Genomic DNA, 20,490 nt, shown 5'->3' with positions numbered 1-20,490 from the left:
CGGAGCGGCGGTCAGGGCCGCCCGCCGCGAAACGCTGCGGTGCGGGGACAAAGCGCGGCGTAGGCAGAGCTTAAAAACATGGTGGTTTTATAGACAGAGACCCGAGTACAGCTGTACTGCAGAGAACACAAAAGCTGCTCTAGTGACCGCGGTTCCTATTCTGCTGCCAGAGAAAGAAGCGTTTCCCGCGGGGGCTCGGAGACAGGGCAGTCCTGGACAGGGGGGTTTATCCGACGGAGGCCATGATCACATCCACGGGCAGCTCCTCCCCGCTGCGGGCCGTGACCTGCATCGTCACCGTGTCGGTCAGGACCAGACGAGACCGCACCAGGAGGTCATGGCCACCCCGGAACACACCTGGAAAGGAGACGGGAAGGAAGGGGTGAGCGCACTGCAGGCTAAAAATGAACACTACTGCTTGGCACGGGCAGGTTTCCCACAGGTAGCCTGTCAAATCCCAGCACTGGGCCAGGAGAGACCCTCAAGCAGCATTATTCCCATTCATTATAACATATCTGGGACTCCTGCTACTGTAAAACCCATGAAAGCAAAGTGTAAAATAAACTTCAGGTGAGAAGAGATCCAGACACTCATCCAGGAGCTCCGTACTGATCCGTTTTGCTGGGCAAGGCTGCTCTATTTCCTGCCCCAGACTAGTTCCAAACCAGGATGCCACAGATCAGGAAGACAGTAAATTCCACCTAGCTCAGCCTGGGGCTGATCTGACATCCCCCCACCACAGCACCCTCCCTGATCCCAACACCAGCTACTCTACACTGCAGAGACAGAAACCATGGCAGGCAGAAGCCTCCAAATCCAACTTGGAGTGCAGTGGGTTCCATCAGAAACTCCTGCTCTAATTTTCAACAGGCAGCTCTGTGTGACCTCCCAAAGAGCTGCTCCTCATGCAGACACCTCACTCCACAGCTCACCTGCCAGGTACAGTGTGTGAGAGTTCTTGTTATCTGGCACTTTATCCGACCGCTCACAGGGCTGCATTCCCAGGAACTTCACGATATTGCTAACTGCCTCTGTTAGAAAAAATAAATAAAAGGGGCTCCATGTCACAGGTATCTTAACAGGGGCACCTAAAGGTGGCTCAAGCCTTTCCAACATGTTAGGGTCCGTGTTCATTGTCTTAAGGGACACACAGCATTGGTCAGAAGGGTAGTTTTAGAGGCCACCAGGGAGGCAAAGGCAACACACAAAAAACCCACTGCCATGAGAGAGTTCTGTGATGTAGCAAAGGTGCAACAGAAAGAAGAGGGTGAATGAGTCAAACAAGGGCAGTAGGAGAGTGCAGCTGGCTGCACTTACTGCACAGCCCTGACAGCCTGTTCACCTCTCTGGAGAGAGATGCAGAAGGAAGGAAATATCTTGCAGAAGTCACAGGTCTTCAGGAGGAATCTGAAAAGGCCTCAGGGAGGGTATTTCAAACCCCAAGGGGCTGTGCAAGGGAGCACAGAGATGGTTACAGGACAAGGATACCCTTCTAAGGCATCAAAAGCACTGAGTTTTCACAGGCTTCTCAGTAAAAATAGGTCTCTTTAATACATGATGAAAGACAAGAGGGCTTACACCACCAGCCTGCCCACCAACCTCATGTCTTCTGCTTTTTGCATTTTTTCTTACTGGCCTCAAGAAGAACGGTGGGAGCCCACAGCTGAACTATGGTCTGTTTGCTTGGGAGGGTAAAGTGTGAAAACAAACCAAGATATTCTCTTGCCTCCCACAGTCCTGGTTTCCACTGGGCCGAGAACACTCATTTGTTTTTTTGAAACCTGAGCTAATTTGTTATCACAGTAACTGTAGCTCCACATTAAACAGCTCTGGTGGAAAGCTTATGAAGGGTTTTGCCCCATTAGCCTTTCTGTGAGAGCCCTAAAGTGAGCCAGATTGGGCCTCCAGACTCTGCTGCTGGAGGGAACAGTATGAGCTCTGCTGTGCTCAGACACCCCCTTCCTTACCTTCAAGGGTTTTAATAGCAGATAAAGTAAAGGTCTCTTCCTTTTCAAACTCGTCACCCACTTCATCCCAGGCTGCTCCAAAGTTTGGCTTCAGAACTCGCTGGATGTGATCAGCCACTGTTACCTCCAGGTCTTCAAGCTGGTGGTAGAAGAGGTTCAAGTGAAACATGGTTGTTCTTGACCCTGTTCTCTGCAGAGTGAACCTTAGACTGGATTCCCTGAGATCAGGTGAAGGCAGGAGACTGCCTCCACTTCCACTTCTGGTTTGCTTGAGCAAACACCGCTTGTTTGAACAACTGCTAGGCCTGAGAAAGGCACTGGTGATGCTATTTCTAGGGCTTACAAACCAGGTTCCCCCTCTGAGCACAGCCCTCGGCCTGACAGAGATCAAAGCACTGGACAAACAGCCAAAACAGAAGGAAACCCAAAAGCTTAGAAATAGTGCTTGTGCTCACACAGATGCAGCATTTTCCCCTGAAATGCACATAAGCCTGTGTTTTGCTTTTCTGGCTTATCGTTTTGTAGGTTGGTAGAGTGAGACACTGTCAGACATGTGCTACCACCTAACACTGGCACTGGGCTGGCTGAGCTGCTGCTGTGACTACACCTGTGCAAGGTGGAACTGGGCTTGTCCCTCCAGAGTGCATATTGAAGAGCAGGCAGTGCCAGAGCTGGCTGCACACCAGCCTGCATTCATTTCAGCAATCGCTGCAGGAAAGAATCTCCTCCTGATTCCAGTTGAAACACATGGAAGAGTTTGTTTAAATATCACTTGGTGACTTGGTGACTGGTGGGAAGCCGAGAGAGGGGTTAACCTTGCACATTCCATTGAGAAAAACCCTCCCCACTCCTGCTGGGAAGACAGTGACTCACTGCACAGCAGTGCCTCTAATCAGATTCACAGCAGTGACAGGCAATGCATAGAAAACAGTCTGTAGAGCTAACAGGGCAAGCTGAGGCTGTGTACAACATCCCTTCCTCTCTGAGGAAGAGAGATGCTTCTGCAGCATTGGTGCTTTCAGCAGCCTCACTGCTGGGGAGGGAAAGCCCCACGTTTCCCAGAACAAGAACAAGGATGGCAACTTTCCTGTACCAGGCAAGCCTCTAGACAATTAACTGTGCCACCACGGGAGCAATTCATGGAGAACAAAAGATGCCCAACAGCCCTCTGTCTCCACAACCCTGAGCGTGCCATTGCTGCAGTCCATAGGGCACTGCCAGCCAAACCTGGGGGGATGCACTGTGGCCCCCCAAAACTACATATCCTGCACAGTCAGGTGTCCATCTGGAGAGCAATAGGAGAATACTCCAAATGAGACAAGGCAAGCTCTGCAAACCCCCATCTGCATCCTTGGACAGATAACAGAGACAGCAAGAACTCTCTCCTCACGTGATGCTGCCCACATCAGTGTCAGTGGTCACATCATTGCTTGCAGGGATCTGAGTTCAGATCACAAACCCCCTCAAAATGACAGCAGTTTCCATGACCAGGTACACGCCCAGCTCCTTACCACGTACTCATCCTCGTAACCCTCGTCGTCTGTCTCCCCCGTGTTTGGGTCACAGTCCTTGACAGTGAACTTCATCATGCAGCTGAAGGTACAGGCCACTGGAGGCAGGGAGACAAAGGCAAAACCACAGTTGCCACCACATCCTCACAACTCTGCAGCAGAAGGGGCTGGGAGGTTTGGGGCAGCCGGGATCTCCCTGTCACTGTCAGCAGCACAGGCTTAGCCAGTGACCTAGAAAGGGCTCTCCAACAGTTTCTGTCTCTCATGCACAAGGTATTTATTTGTATATTAAGGCTAGCACAGTGATAAAGACAGGCTCATGATGGTTCTACGAGACGATAATCCCCAGATCAAGTGCTATTACTGATGAATCTCATGTTGTTTTGGGAATACTAACTAAACATGTCCCACCAGCACATTGTGAAGAGGCAGGATCCGTATCTAGGGATGGGTTCATGCGCCTCTGAAATGAAACCACCTTGCACTGCAATGCTGCAGCTGATTAATACCACTCAGCTGGGATGAGAGAGGAAGCGATGACTCATTCCTAGGAACTGGGTACTGCTGAGTGAACAGCAGCAACACACACAGGTGAGCAGTGCCAGAGCACAAAGCAGGGAGACCAAAGCACAGGTAAGGCCTGGTTCATGTTCTGGACAGTGGCAAATGGGGGGATGTTCAGTTCAAATAGGCATCCCTGAAATTCTAGTGGTTTGTCTGAAATACCCCTTTGCTCCTCAGAGCGTCTGGGGACTCACAGCACTTTATAAGTACCAGCCTCCCCTCATCAAACATAAAGACAGACCGAAAAACATGCCAGAGTGCATGGGAGACAACTCAGCCAAGAGCTGAATGCTCATCTGCCAGCTCTCATAGCCTGACTTGACAGTGCTACAGAGCAAGGGAACCAGGAGAGGAGAAGGGAGGCCTGACAGCCCCCAAACAGCAAAGACAAGTCATGCTCAGCATCACTCAGGGCTGCACCCACACACAGGCTATAAATATCTGGCTAGGATGCATGGTAGAATGTGTGGGGATGAACAATACAGGAAAAAACAGAGTGCAAACTGTTTACCTGCTGTCGGATCCTCTTCAGACAGTGCCACCAGCGTGTAGCAGGTTCCTGGCTGGTTGTACACCAGGGTTTTGGCAGGTACATAGCCAATGACCTCATACCCCTCTGTTGGCTCCATCTGCACTGTGACATTCTCCAGGATCTGATCGTTCAGGGTGTTTGTGCAGTCAAACTAAACAGGGAAGAGGAAGGCAGTAACAGCTTGAAGCTGTTCACTACTCATTTGATAGCAGGCTCAGCTTAAGCAGAGTGGGAGCGTGGTGTCACCTGGTGAACCCCCAGCTCTTTGTGTTTCCACCGTGCTCCTCGCTATCAGCTGGGCAATCACAGAGCAACTCTACAGGAGAAACCAAAACCCCGAAGGGGAGTCCTTTTTCCTCCAATGCCCTGGATGGTCATTCCTGGGTTAACTCTTTGCTCTATGGAAATGCAAGTACTGTGTTGCCTACATCATCCCACCCGATGCTACGGGGACACAGTGCCCCACAGCAGGTGGGAAGATGATCCTTTGCATGACTTAAATTAGGGACAGCTTGAGCAAGTTTCAGCAAGCTTCATGTTTTCAGCAAGTCTGAACTTTCTGATTAGTCTTTGTTCCGGCTGCAATGCCACGTCTTTTAACCTCATACAATTGCATCTGGTGGATGGACAACAGAAACAAAGATCAACCCCTGCGAGGGCTGTGTAAGCAGTTCCGAGCTTTTGAGGAAGGAGCTGGCGAAGGACAAAACACGGCCATTCACAAAGTACTGTAGGACTCGCTGTGCCTCAGACTCCCTGAGGCCCAGGAAAAGATGCTGACACATCAATCCTAACACCTCACATGTACCGCCAAGGCCAAGATGTGCAGAAAACAGCACGTGTGCTACACAGGCTAAAACAAAACGCAGAGGATGAAGAGCTCTCCCCCCCCCCGCCCTGCCTCCCTTTCTTGAGTACCCTTTTCACCTTCTCAGATGTAGCAAGCTTTGCTCTTTGATGCCCAAACCACCTGCTTGGGGACTCTGAGGGAAGAACACAGCTCCCCTTGCCAACTGCTCAGTGAGAACAGCCCCATCTAGTGCTTGTTGGATTTGTTTTGATTGTACCTGTAAGCATTGTTCAGCCACACCCCCACACCCCCAAAACTTTCTACTCTTCTCTGGGGCTCTGCTGCCATGGATAAGAAACTAAGGACTCGTCATTGCAGTGTCCTGCTTTGAACAAAGATATTCCTGAGGTATTTCTTCCCAGTGGAGCTTTTAGCCAGTCAGGACCTTCTTTTCCAATAGTTTTCAGTAGCACACCCCATAGCTACCCACCTGGAACACCATGTGGTTGACAAACGTGTGCTTGGTGCAACGAACCACATACTCTGTCTCCAGCTCTGTCAGGGCGACAGGCTCTGGGGAAGACTTGAAGAGTGGGCCCAGTCCCCGAAACTCTGGGATGGCCCCCAGTTGCTCTGAAATGGAGGACACAAACCATTGCCTTCCTCAACCCACAGGAAGGTGTTAGCAGATTCAAACCCCTCATTTCAGCTGCCTGAAGCTGCTACAGCAAGGAACTATCCATCAAATACCCATAAACATTCCCTGGGGACTTCTAAAATTAAAGGCAGAGTCATACTTTGCCCACATATACTGCAAGGTAGAACGAACAGGACTGCGGGCACCCCCACCCCTCAGGAGTGAACAGCTGATCTTAAGATGGGAGCCTGTGTCACTCCCTGCAAGAAGATGAGAGAAAGCCAGAGGGGCTATGGCAGGCTCAGCAAGAGGTGGCTGCAGAGTTCTCACACACAGACACAGGAGAAGCCTTGCATCAGTTTACCTTGGAATATTTCTTGCCGTGTTGCTGCCACCTTCTCTGGCTGTTTAACTACAGCAACAGGGGCATTTTCTGCAAAAGAAAGAACCAAACATACAAAAACAAACTCAAAAAATTTGAAGGTGAAGAGTAAGAAGTAACTAAAAACAGATCAATGTCTGGAGAACGATTTGACTAAGGAAAGGAAGGGAGCTCATTTCTCATCTTGATACAGACTAGACCCCTGTATTTGGCTTCCTAAACACCTTTAGAACTGCAGCAGCTACACTGAGGATTGCCAGCTACTACTATTATTAGCAGCTGGACTAAACTGAAACACTAATGTGGGAGCAGCCAGATTTGCTGGTCTTAGTCTTTACAGAAGATGTAATCCCACAAAATTCAAATAGGATGGAGCTCAGCAATCCCCAGCGAGCTCAATGCAGGGAATCACTAGCATCCAGGGGACTGTTCCTCACCTGCTCTTTGCTCGATGATAGGAGCTGTTGCCAAAGGAACAGATTTCAAGTCAAAGGGCTTCTCGGAGGGCTCCAGGGTGTACTGATGCAGAGCCCTCTCCAGGCCAGGGATGGAAACCGTCAAACCTGCGGATGGAAGGGACAGGGCAGTGAAACCACAATAATGCATTTAACTCTTGTTAAACTAGGAAAGAGGTGCAGACTTTTTTTAGGCCTTCCTAAAGGCCTAAAGCCTTTTTAGGCCTTCAGACTGTTTTTAGGCCTTCCTGCAGTACCATTCAGGATGTAACCAGCATTCAGGGCTTTCTGTTTCTGCTCCAGAACGTTCAGGTAGAAGGTGGCTCTGTCTCTCACTTCGTTGTCGTCATCCATCACACACCTGAGAGGAAAGTGGAAAAATTTCTTCAGAGTCCATGTGAATAAATCCAGGTGACTAAGCCACTTCACAGGGCCAGAAAGAACATGCCACAGGAGGGAACTAGCAGTCTACTAGTAATTGTATTAGAAAAGCAATAATCTGCCACACGTGGCTTCTGTCCACTATGTGGTGCTGAATGCAGTGGTGATCCCATCCCAGGATCCCAGGAATAGACTGTACCTTCTCAGATCCACAGCCAGAAGAGACTAGACATGCATGGGGATGCTAACAAGATCTCATGCAAACAGTGTTTTTCACCTAGGATGTTGAGAAACTCTGAGGTACAACTGACCTTTTCAGTAAAACCAGGATACTGGGTAACATCTCCTCGTTCTGGGCTCCAAACTTGGCCAGGGCACTTACAGCACCTGTAAGCACAAGTCATGGAAACAGAATTAGAAAGCAAAAAAATCAGATGAAGTTTCCTCCATTTCTTGGCCTTGATCAAATGCCATATCAGAGATGCTACATTAGTAAAGCATTACTGTGACTAGAAAGAGGCAGAGGTATTACAGCAGAGTGCCTGCAAAACTCTGTCTAGTTTCAGAGCCAGTGCATATCCCTTCCCATTTCTCAGCTGCAGGCCACCTCTTCCATCAATACTAGTGCAGGATCTTTGCTGTGTAAAAAGATTTGCTTAGGCCTAGAGCAAACCACAACCCTCAAAAGCAGAGGTGTTCCTACACTATAGTTCCTTGAAGATCTATCATAAGGCAGACAGTTTTGCAGGTCTGTCCTTTACCTGCCCGGACTTCTTCATGCTCCAGAACAACCCTGTTGTAGATGAAGCGAATGTATTTGGAGGGGTTGTTGGTTTTGGGCCCTTCCTGCCCCAAGAGGTGGAGGATTCGTGTGGCCAGCACAGTGAACTCGCAGTCCTCGATGAATTCACAGAGGTGAGACAGGCCCGTCTCTTTGCTCTCCGAGTTCTCCTCAATGATGCTGATGATGCAGTCCACGATGGCCCTCTTGTATTCAAAGCCACCCTAAGGAGCAAAAGGGAACTGCTCAGCTGGAAATCTCAAAGTATTTTAGAGACTGAGCTAGCCAGACAGGAAAAAATTTCCTTTGAAAAGGTCACTCACACTCAGTTCTTTTAATCTGTGTTTTAAAGGAGAAGGGTGGTAATGTTGCCCCCACTTCTGACCCTCTTTACACCCAGAGGGCCAGCTAACATTCAGGCTCTCTTGCCACAGCCCTTCAGAATGGCTGCAGTGAAGAGAAAAAAAACCCAAGTCCTAAAGAGGGTAAAAGAATCCATCTGCCCGAAGAGTTTATATCTCCTTCAAAATCCTCTGATGCTAGAATTAGTGCTTAAAAACAGCCATATGGGAGGAGAAAAAACCCAACCCTCTCCCCTTTAGCACCAGACATCTGAGGATGAATCACAAGAGAAATATATGAAGGATCATATCTGCCACAGCAGGACGCAGCACATAGCCCCACTAGTGTGGGATGACAGACAATCAATACTTCCCCAGGTACAGCCCATAACCTGACATGCCAGTAATGCTTGGTTATCTTCAGACATTATTTACTGGTGTCCTCAATACACACCAGGGGATTAAACCACACGCCATCCTTTGCCAATTACATGCACAGTGCCGGCCATTTGGATCTTTCTGGAGCTACTTTGGATTAAAAAAAGCTTTAAAACAGAATGGTTTGAAGTACAAAACCACATTCAAAATGATACCATCCACCCACAGAAAATCTGGGAAAGGAGAATGGTCCATTTTTCACAGGAGTAAAATGAGATGCTCTGGTTTGTTCCCAATAGAGAGGCTGTAATTGGCAGAAAGTGATGTCAGAGCAAGCAGCGGTGCCAGCTGTGTTGCAGGCATGTTTGCTCATTTAGAAACAGCCTCAGCAAACCTCTGTAAAGCTGTCTTTCTGCAATTTATGTCTGACTGAATGCAGAGAATGGTTATAGGTACTCGTGATCCCTTCACTGCCACAGGACAGACACCAGAACAAAAGTGGTCCCGTGTCATCAATAAATAGGTTGTTACCGAATCTTTGTGTACAAGACAAAACTTCTTGGAATTTGCTGTCAAAGTATAAAAGAAAGCTGGTTCAAATGTGAAACACACATGGACTGCCAACAGATCTGCTGTTGCCTGCATTTGCTTTGAGAGTTAATAAACCCCCAGGAAAAAAATATCAGAGAATGAAAACCACACTAAAAATATGCCTGTCAATATGCTTATAACTATTGTGCACAGCTGGGCATATCTGCAGTTAGGCTGCAAACCTCTTAGAGAGAAGCTCTTACTACAGAGCATTATCAGCAAAAGCTTGACTTGCACAAGGGCCACGGTTCACACACACAAACAAGGAACACATGGTTGTCCTGCAAACTTACCTCTTCCCGAAGCATAGTGAAGAGAAAGTTCATGAGGACGGCATGTTTGCGAGGGTACTTCTGGCACAGCGCGTTGATGGCCTGCACCACCACCACCTGGGGGAAGAGGGCGGCGAGTAAAAAACAATTTGTTTCACCAGGCAGGAAAAACTATCTGAATTGTGTCAACTTTGTGCTGGTCCCTGGCCTGAAAACCACGATTTTGTCTTTACTTATCCAACAAATGCAGTTTCAGGAGGTACAGTCCTAGGAACTGGAAGAAATTGATCTTTATGCATGGGTTAGCTCCAAAAAAAAGCCCACATCCACTGGAAAGAAGGAAGAGATTTGATTCTCAAAAGGCATCTCCCCAGAAGAGAGCATGTGACTTTGGAGCTAGGCAGTGTACAACCAAAGCATATAGCTTCAAATTATTTCTCTTCCCTGCAAGTATTCCATGGCTCAGCTGCTGGAAGCAGCTCCATGCAGGTTTCAGAGTGCACACACAAACATGGACAAAGACCATGGGGTTTCTTCCGGAGCCTGGTGTCCCTCCTCCTCCCACTTCCTTACCTTGAACTCATCTGAAATTTCTGACATGAAAGAGGAGATCTGTTTCATGAGCCGGTCAATGCTGCTCTCGCTGCCGGTTTTCAGTAGTGTGGTGATGGCCAGGGTGGCGATGCTGCGGTTGGAGTCTGTCACAAGGTTCTCCAGGTCCAGATTACAGGCAGTCACAGCAGATGGGTGCTTCATGGCCACCTACAGCAGAGGAGGAAGAATGAAAATCACTCAAAAGATGCAAAAGGCCCAGCTGGCAAAACCCACCAAAACTCACTCCCTTCCTATAGAAATAAATGGTATAGACTGTACACGAGGGGCATCTCAGACAAACAGCTAATCTGGAGTTAAGGTAACAAGCTCTCATTTCCTGCAGAGTTGTACCCATTGCCATAAGAGAAGCAGTAGTAAAATAAACAATCTTTTACTATTTTTAACTCTCTCATTCTCCTCTATATGGAAAGAAAAGAAAGCTATGAACTCCCAACAAAAATTCAGTCAGACTAGCTGGGCAAAACACCTCTGTGGGTGGAAGCACAGCAGTTACCAGACACTGACATTCTCTTTTTCTTTATAGACTTTGTAAGGTGAAGGGAAAAGCAAAGACTGCCATGGAGCAGGCAAGAAGCAGCATCAAGGTTTGATCCCTGTTTTACAAGGAGCTTCTTCACCATGGGAAGCTCAGAAGTGAAAGCAGTAACACCAAGAGCAATGACACTCTAAGAGACCTGTGAAAATTATTGGTTTGGTTTTTTTCTTCCTTCTGTAGAGTGTTCTTTGAGGTTTTATTCCACTCAGAAAGCAATGAAATGTAAGGCTGTAGCCACAGAGTAGAGGTTATTCACACAAAATCATCACATCATCTGGCCCCTTCTTCTTCTGAAGTCTGCACTTCCCTACACAAGGCACTGTGGGGGCTCCCAAGGGACTGGCTCCTACCTTATTGAGGGTACGGACGGCTGCATATCTCAGTGCTGCCTTCGGGGAGCTGCAGAACAGCTGCAGAACTGCAAGGTGGGAAAAACAACAAAGGCAGACATTTAGGCACTGTGTTATTGAGAAGCGTTTCATACCTAGAGAAGAGCTTCAGTGAAAAGAGACAGCTGCAAACACAAGGTAACTAGAAGCATGCTTAAGAAGCAACTGTGAATTTACCACCTTCCTCCCTTCTTGTTGTCCCCTTTGCCACACATCCCTGCTGGCAACTAGCTCTTACCCACCTCCTTCTTTTTCCACGGTGCTGCTGTCCTTCACTCCTCATGAAAGCCAATTTCATCACTTTGTCATCTTTCATATTAAGTCAATTTGAACTGCTGTTCTCCATTTCATGCAAACCCTGCTCCTTTCCCAGGGCTGGCCCATGAAGGGCACCCCTCCCTGTGCAGAGAGGTGACATACAACCTCCCTGCCAAGAGTCTCAGCTCAGGAGAACCTTTGGATGGACTGAGCTGATAAAGCAGGACCCCAACACCTTGGCTTCTTGCACAGTTACACTCAGCCTAAAGCAGGGACATTTATCAGTTATAATTCAGCCCTGTTTCACAGAAAAAAAAAGAGACGCCTCTAGTAGCCTACATTTGAACTAACCAGGAAATACCTTTATATAGGAGCAAAGCCATTCACACACACCATAGGCTCTCAGCAGCAGCATAAAGCAACAAAGGGTACAGCAACATTACAAGCCTGAAACTACACAAGGTCCTTGTTTCTTGGGGCAATCAGCAGGTGTCACCTGTAGGTTACTGCAGGCCCATAATTCCATGGCCAGGAGCACCACACTTACCTGAGACAGCTGGAGCTAGCTCCTTGGCAGTGCAGTTGGGCAGGTTAACAATGGCAGATGCAGCTTCGTACACCACCATCTCATGCTTGTTCCTCAGGCAGCTCTCGATGAAATCAAACAGGGGGCTATCACGGCTAAGGGATAAAAAAACCCACGAGAATGAATTAGAGCAAAGGTACTAACAGAAATGAAGAATTCATCAGCAGAAATGGGCAGGTACCATAACCTGTAGAAAGGCAGAAAGGTAAAAGCAGCCATAAACCCACTCTGTCCCCAGATTTTGCAGTGGTCATTATACTGTACTTTCAGCTTGCTTGAAAGTCAGGCTGCCTTCTGAGAAGACACCCTCTACCTCACTAAAGGGAATCTCCCTTAACCCTCACACACTGAGAACTGACTGCACACACCACAACTCTTATCCAGGAAGCCACGCTGGATACATGGTCAACAAGTAATTAAAGAAGAGAAAATTAAGTAGAACATCTCCATAAAGAACAGCTGAGCAAAACAGTCCAGAAAAACAAGAAAGCATTCAATGTGCAAGCACACAGACAAGACTCACAGAAGCCATCTCAAAGCAATGAAAGCATCCTGTATTTTCTCTGCTTTTTGACCCAACAATAAGAGGGTAGAACCTGCACGCTGCTCGTCAAAGACAGAAATAATGAAATGGCAAGGGAGCCTGCAAGAGGAGATGGAAGCAGGACCTGAGGAAATTCTTCCAGCAGGGCAAAGGAGCACCCCCACCTGCCAGCCTCCTCCTCCAGCAGCTTTGTGGCTATTCGGATCATCATGCAGTAGGCAAACGGGGACTTGAGGCCGTGGCGCGTGAACTTGCTGAGCATCTTGTTGACTGCCAGGCGGTCGTTCTTCCGCACGTGGTAGAGCAAGCCGAGAGCGTGGTACTGTGCAGGGAAAGAGAACGTCACAAACCCTTTCTGTCCCCTCTGTTGCCCAGAGGTGGCTGGCTGAGCTCTAGCAGCTTGCTCCATTCCCAGCTGCTGCTGGCTATTCCCTCTGTTTCCTACCTGCACCATGATATTGTCACTGGAAGCTGCCTCCTGAGCCTCGTTCACCCAGCGTTTTACCACATCATAACTGGTCTTCAGCAAGTGCTGGAGGGAGATGAAGCCACGGACAACCCATGAGATAAGGAAGCTTTGGGAATTGCAGTTCATATTAAGAAACAATGAGCCTTCCCCATCAGGGTGCTGGCAGCAACAACTTATAGAAGAGCAAGGCATCAGCACACAGAGACCTGGACATGATGGCTGAGGCCTCAAGAGGCCCACAATCTCTCTCTCAAAGTCAGCACCACTCCCTCAGTTCACAAAGAAAGGAATAGCAAACAGGAAACCCTGAAACTCTCAAGGTGTCCTGTCCCACCACAAATGACTTCTCAGCTTGACAGAGCCTCAGGCCTGTGCTGCAGGGAGTACCTACCAAGGAAGACACGAGAGCAGAGCTGGATACACTTGGCACCTTGTCAACAATTGCCTGCTTCATGTAGCGCTCAATGGCCTGCAACATGGTACTCTGCAGGGAGAGGGAAACAAGAGCTGATATGGAAAAGCTGTTAGGAGTGTGAAAGGGGAGATGCAAAGGCATGAAGAGCAGAGTGGAAGGTGGGATAGGGTGAAGTAGAAAAAGGTGAAGGGCCTAGGGCTGCCCCAAGGGAAAAGCAGCACTTACATCAGTGATCTGACAGAGCGCTCTCACAGCGGGGCCTCGGTAATTGTCATCCTTCCCAGTCATGTCTTTGGTTAAGCTGGGAAAACAGGAAGCTCTCAATACTGCACTCCTGAGCCAGCAGCTCTCAGGTGCACACACAGTGCACCCAGAGCAGCAGGCAGCCAGCATCACAGCTGAATGCCAAGCAGGCAACTGCAGGCCTTGGGCAAGTCCCACCAGGGTGGGCAGGCAGGAGGAGATCAGTACCCAGTTCCAAGCCCATCAGCAGCTGCACGGGCTCCTGTTCACCAAGTGAGGCTGGAGCACACACACACATACCCCCCAAAGCATTTGCCTTCCTGCTCATTCCTGCCCTTTCCCCAGGGTCCTGGGCAGTGTGAGACAACCAATGAGCCCTCAGCAGACCCTATACCCTCAGGCTCCTGATTCCCCACAGGGCATTTCAGTGGGATGATCAGCAATTCAAGAATGAATCACAGAGGGAATTTTGTTCCCTGGTGAAGTTGCACTCTGTGCTGCTAGAGGAGCAGTAAATCCTTGTCTACCTGTTGAAAGCCTTGGGATTTATGCCAGAATTCTTCAAAAAGCTTCAAGGCACTCAGACAAGAGTTAATGAAACAGTCTTTTGCAAAAAGGGAAAAAAACAGCAGTGCTGCCATATTACGTAATCAAAAGAGACAATCCAAACACCCATGGGCATAGGATATGGGGACACAGCACATTTCACATATATCACTATGAGTCCCGTGTCTGTATTTTAATGATCTTTTATAAAGGAAAAGTTTTTCCTCACCAAGGTCATTCCCTGTATAAGCACACTCTGCTTAGGGACTACAGTCATCTCCAAGAGGTTGGACAGACATTGCTGGAGGGCATGTCAATATAACATTAAGAGAAGTGAAGTGACTGACCTGCTGGTAACAATGATCACATCTTCTGCAATTGAAGACATCTCTTTGATAGTTAGGTAACACATCCTGCGGAGAGTTGGCTGACAGGGGAAAGAGGGAAGAAAGACATCAGCTGAGATGATCCCAGATAGAAAGGGATCTCAGTTTTCCCTGCTTGCATAATTTTATTGCGAAGATCACACGAACCTGATACCTTCAGAGAGCCCCATTCCCCAAGCGTAAAAGATGTACAAAACCCATATTGATTAACAAAACACCTCTTCCTCTTCTAAATCCCTCGGTCTTAGGGTGAAGCCGTAGAGATACCACTTAGCTGGATCTACAGTTTCATTTTCCACTTGTCATTCACATGAACGAGAAGAAAAGCTTGAAACCATTAGCTGAAAGCACCGTGTAACTTCAAAAGCAAGAAAGCAAGCGATTTATATTCCTGAGTCTGGGGATTTCTACACTGGAATCTCTGTCTCAAGAACAGAGCATGTTTCAGTTAAGCTGCTACAAGGTCTGGGAAGGGCAAGGAAGCTGATCACTGTTTCTAAACTTTCACCCTACTCTTCCCACTCAGATCAGGTACCTCCAGCCAGAACGGAAAAGCTGTGCATAAAAATGCACATCTCAAGGGACAACTTGTCCCACCAGGTAAATACAGAAAACAACAAGCAGACTTACATCATTGGACTGAAACAGCTTCGTCATAGCAAAGAAGGATTCGGTAGCTTCCATAACACCAAGGTGCTCCCCCTAGAAGACGTTTGAAAGGAAGGAAGTTAATCCCAGCTATCACAACCAGCTTTGGGCCTGATGCACATATCTGAATAGCTGTACATTTTCTCTCTCTTACCTGGTTTATGAGATACAGGATCTTGGTGAGGATATGAGCACATTTTCGTGGGTTTATGGGTGTCTCATTAAACACTCGAGCCTGGAAACAAAGCACAGACAAGGATGCTGCCTCCAACACCCCCCAGTTGACAGTAAACACTGTCCTGTCTGGTCTTGGACACTGATACAAACAACACACTGTGAGTAAGGTATGGCAAGATCCTCAGTGACTTTGGATCAGGTTTCCCCTTAATTCCTGTTAACATGGAACCCTTTTAAAAAGCAGGTTGTGCAGTCTAGGATTGCAAATCCAAGTGCAATGATGGTTTAAAGGCTAAATCCTCCTGACACTTTCACCCACACAAGTCTGGATTGTGTGCTAGCTGAAACACCACTCTTCTGACAGACAAACAGGAGGTCAGGCGCCAACATTGAGCAAACAGAGAACGCTCAAACAACAGGGTCTGAGGATAGAGACATTCATCTGCTCTTGAACAGAAAGGCATTTTTTCAGAGGGAATTCATAGATTATTCAATAACCACTCACACCCCACTCGCTAACTTTGTCATCCACAAGACATTTGGGCTGTTCAAGGCCGATTTCCCATCCTTCCTGTTTTAGGGTGAGCTTTCCCAGATAATTTTATTCCTTTTATTACCATTTATAGTTCACAGTCTTTAATTTGTTACAGAGACTATTTCAACCTTCTCCCTTCCTCTGTCCAATAACAAAATAAGAACTGTTGCCCAATTCTTTCAGAGCTAGCAGGACCGTAACAAACCCCCACTTCCTTGCTGAAGTTCTCCAGTGACCTACTCAAGGGAGGGAGAGACTTGATCCAGAAGGCGGTACACAAAAGAGATTGTCTGAGGATTTACCTCTTGCAAGACTGCACTCTTCTCCAGGTGCTGGAATGGGTTGGAACTCCCACCTGCAAAATAAAGAGAGTAAAAGTCTCTCCAGGGATGGTGCTATGGGGAAGCAACTTTCTAACCACACCCATACTTTAAAAACAGACTGAGCATTTCGGGTTGATTTTTTTCATGAACACCAAGCAACCAGAGCTCCCTCTTTAAGTAATATTAATTAGATGTCTTCATGGCAGTCAGGGAAGTCAGAGCAGACAGGACATTCTTCAATTTGTCATCCCCTCCAGAAGTAACTGACTTTGAGCCAAGGTAGACTGATTAGCTGTAAAATAACTGTGCTCCACTATATCCCCAAAGACCTATTTCCAGCCTCTGGGCTGGGAGCTTGCTGACAGTTAGAGCATCAATAAGACAGGCCTAGAAACAAAAGCTTAGACAAAAAGAGGTATTGCTTGCCAGACTGGTGAGTCAGGAGTGTTTTATGCCTCCCATATAAACCAATCAGGAATCCACCAGTAAAGTATTTTTGGCTCTATCACTAATTAAGATAACAAAACAGCAGACTAGATACACTGGACACAGAGTAACTTTCATTGTTCCACTTAACAAAATAAATTATACTAAATAATTAAAACCCTCACCAATTAAGGACAAAATAATCAGAGGGAAAAGCACTATCATTCTGCACGGCCTCGATTAGCTTGCCTCCCAAGCATTTGTGAGCTGCAGCTTTTCAAAAGCTGCCAGTTATTGATAAGCAGGTTTTAATTAGTACCTATGTTCAGCCTGGCCCTGGGACAAAACGCAGCCGTTTTCATGGCTGTGCCAGTGCTTGTTCCAAAGCCTGATCTGCCAAAGAGAACATCTCCCAGGGCCAGATCCGACCTGACCCAGGCATGAGGCATCCTAGGCTGGTGCCAGGAGCCCTGGCTAGAGTCAGCCTTACACCCAAAAGCAAACACATCTGCACTCCAGCTCCTTCCTGCTTCATAAACTGCCCTCCTCTGGCTCAGGAGAAGTTTGCAAAGGCAGCAGGTGGCTGAACAAAGCACAGACTTTATGTGGGGTTGAGGAGAGAAGAAAACAAGGGAAAAGAGCAAAACCACCTCTAGTGTGCGTATGAACCAGTTCCAGTATGAGCATGTGAATGTGTTCCAAAAAAACCTGCCCAGCAGCACAGTATTCCCAGAGTCTACAATCCCTAAATCAGCCATGAACAATCAGCCACAGCATCGGCTCTTCATCTTTCACAGCACTAAGGATCTTGAAATACATCGTACATGAGGTCTCAGTCCTCACAGCACCTGGTGCCAAAGTATTCTTCCACAGAGAAGGAGAAAGATGCAGGGGTGGCAGAGGTTGTGTGTTTAGGAAGCTCCTAATATTGGACGACTAGTAGCAATTTGTCACTGGCGAAGCAAGGATCTCAGAACAATTTTATGCCCAAAATAACATGTCAAAGGGCATTTCTGAGCGGAAGCAGCCCATCCAAAGCTAGCTAAACTATCCATGGAAAGCAAAGACACAGAAGCAATTAAGTGGATACACTCATCTCAACAAAGACTGTCCTGTTAGCCTTTACATGGAGAGAATGAGAATTCAAGGCCTGTAAATTCAGGGATGATGCACTCCACCTAATACTGAGAACATCAAGCACTCAGGATATACATTTTGGACATAGACACAGTCCACAGGAGAAAGGCAGGCACAGTAAATGCTAAGAATCTTCATTCGAGACAGGAGCAACAGGATGAGGAGTAAATGCAATAGCAAAGAAAAACTGCTGTGAAGCCACAAGCAGCAGTGGCAGAAAGAACAATGGAGGGTTCTGTGAGCTCCTGGTATGAACAAAGCCAACAAGACTCATCACCATAATACAAGGAAGTGCACCTCCTGCCAGCCTTGGCCATAGGTAACATCAGTACCTTGAAGAGTGTGGCAGGTGTAAATGAAGAATATCTCCCAAAAGGAAAGAGCAATTCCCCTCCAAGAGCTGCCTCACTTAATTCTCTGCTTATCAAGATGTCACTGGAGGCTTTGGACAAGGGAAACAAGGGCAAAGCATTTAATGCACATTAAAATAAAAAGCAAGCAGAGTCACGCAGAACCATCACCAAGATTTACTCTGAATCAATTTGCTGCAGGACGCGTTGATTTGTTATGCAGAGTACTCTGCATCTTCAGCTTCACAGGAAGATGAAAAAGATACCACAAGGCACAACCATGAAAGTAAACACTGTCTTATGAAGCATCAGTTCCACCTGAATTACACACCACAGAAAATATCAGTTTTCCTTACTACTCAGCCTAAAGTTCTGAAAGGTCAAGCTATCACTTCATGTTTCTTTGGTGCTCTCAGCTTTTTCTGATCCACTGAAAGTGGCAGTGATTGCATTGGAAGAGTAGACCATGTGTTTCAGAAAAAGTGCCAGAAATTTCGAACAGGATTCTGCCTGGCTTTAGCGCCTGGTTTGAGAGCTAGGCGACTGTGAACAGAGCTAATATGCTCAATACTTGGTCTCAGACCCTGCATCTGGTGATGTGGCCGGGTAACCTCGGCGTGTTGTGCCAATGCAACCGGTTTAGCCTCTGGCTGCAGCTGTGAGGAGACGGCAGCAGAGCAGAGTGCTTCCATGGTGCTCCCATGGTGCTTCCACGGTGTTTCCCACTGCGCTCCGTGCGCACCAGCTCCCGCTGCCAAGCTCTCCTGGGGGTCTCCCCGCACAGCTCCCCCCACTACTCACAGGAGGGGTCCCCCCTCACAGCCCCCCTCGCACTCACAGGAGGGGTCCCCCCTCACTGATCCCCTCCGTAGCCACAGGGGGGGTCTCTCCCCTCACAGTTCCCCCCATACCCACAGGAGGGGTCCCCTCCTCACAGCCCCACCCCGTACCCACGGAGGGCTCTCCCTCCTCACAGCGCCCCCCGCCTCCCCTCACCCGACTCTTCGTCCTTCTTGTCGAACTTCTTCAGCATGGTGCTGCTTCGCTGCGGCCCTCCCGCCCCGTAGCAGTGGCAGTCCCAATCCCGGTCCCAATCCCGATATCCCGGTCCCGGTCCCGGCACCGCCCCTTCCTGCCAGCCTGTCACTGTCACGGCGGCGGCCGCATTGCGCACGCGCGAACTCGCCCCCTGACGTCACTCGCGGCGTTGAGCGGGAGGGGCGGGGCGCTGCTGCTTGATTGACAGGGGGAGGCGGGACCGAGCGGCAAGGACGCGCTGTGATTGGCGGAGAGGCGGGGGCGGGGATCGGGGAGCGACCCTGGCTCTGGAGTTGTGCTGGGAATACTGGGGGCACTGGGAGTGGGATTAGGGGGGACACACTGGGGGACTGGGCCTAGGGCAGGGGGCACTGGTACCAGAGGAAATACTGGGACTGGGGAGGGGCCCACCGGGATCCTTGGGGAGACATTTGGCAGGGGAAGGGCGGAGAGGGACACTGGGCAGGTGAAGGGACACTGGGGACAGAGGGGGCTGGAGCGGGGGTGCACACTAGGACTGGGGAGGGGAGATGGGGCGCTAGGGCAGGACATGGGAAGGAGATCCTGGCAGGGGTTCAGCACCCCAGGCGGCAACTGGGGGTGGTAGAGGGGAACCCCCTTCTCGAGATGGGCAGTTGTGACCCGGGCTGCCTGCCCTGGAGCATCCTGCTGGGATGCACCGCCTCTGGAAGCGTCTCCTGGGCCCCCTGTCCCCACTGCTACCGGCATCCTGTACCCTGCACCCACAAACCCCAGGCCCAGCCCCGGGGCACCCACCTGCTGCAGTGGGGTGTCCCCAGGGGCCAGCGCTGCCCGACCATCCCCTGAGCCCCGGGACAGGCAGGGACGACAAAGGACCTGTTGGCCACCTCACCACCTCACCCCAACCCACCATCTGCTGGCACGTCCCTTCACCAGCTGCCAAAATATGTCCCTCCCATGGAACGTGGGGTCACCTGAGTTGCTTGGACCCCCTTTCCAAAGCCAGTGCCTGCTCCAAGGCCAAAGGGCTCACTCACCCTGCACCAGGTACTCCTCGAAGAGCATGGCCGTGTCCCCCACCAGCTCCAGCGGCCCCCCCACGGGTGTCCCCCGGCCTCTGCCTTGCCTGCACCACCCTGTACTTTGCACGGGGCGGCCACACTCTGCTCCGTGCTGCTCTTATCTCCCAGCTGTGCCGAAGACGGCGGCTCTGGTGGCACAACACAACGTCCCCATTGGCACAGAGCTGCTGTGGGCTCCCTGGGCCGGGGGCTGGCCCCACTACTGGTGCTGCTGACACCCCTCA

At 49.1% G+C, this 20,490-nt stretch overlaps 1 protein-coding gene across 2 annotated transcripts; it reads right to left on the bottom strand.

The window, feature by feature from the left end:
• Positions 1-70: 70 nt before the first annotated feature.
• COPG1 (coatomer protein complex subunit gamma 1) lies at positions 71-20,264 on the bottom strand. Of its 2 annotated transcripts, none has more exons than XM_027700627.1 (24): positions 20,222-20,264; positions 16,231-16,283; positions 15,371-15,451; positions 15,199-15,270; positions 14,530-14,609; positions 13,619-13,694; positions 13,370-13,462; positions 12,955-13,041; positions 12,674-12,831; positions 11,927-12,060; positions 11,083-11,150; positions 10,156-10,344; positions 9,604-9,699; positions 7,981-8,224; positions 7,531-7,606; positions 7,096-7,199; positions 6,821-6,946; positions 6,366-6,434; positions 5,855-5,997; positions 4,554-4,725; positions 3,479-3,576; positions 1,968-2,106; positions 933-1,031; positions 71-357 (listed from the first exon to the last, which is right to left on the bottom strand). In XM_027700627.1, exons 1-24 carry the CDS (start codon positions 20,247-20,249, stop codon positions 227-229), a joined length of 2,616 nt encoding a protein of 871 aa, XP_027556428.1. In that variant the 5' UTR covers positions 20,250-20,264; the 3' UTR covers positions 71-226. The 2 variants fall into 2 exon arrangements, with proteins under 2 accessions (XP_027556428.1, XP_027556427.1); XM_027700626.1 differs by lacking the exon at positions 20,222-20,264 and adding an exon at positions 19,161-19,338.
• Between the last annotated feature and the right edge of the window lie 226 nt (positions 20,265-20,490).

The sequence above is a fragment of the Neopelma chrysocephalum genome, unplaced genomic scaffold, assembly GCF_003984885.1.
Source record: "Neopelma chrysocephalum unplaced genomic scaffold, ASM398488v2 Primary Assembly neopelma1_147, whole genome shotgun sequence".
Lineage (NCBI taxonomy): Eukaryota > Metazoa > Chordata > Aves > Passeriformes > Pipridae > Neopelma > Neopelma chrysocephalum.
This window is presented reverse-complemented; position numbering and strand designations above follow the sequence as displayed.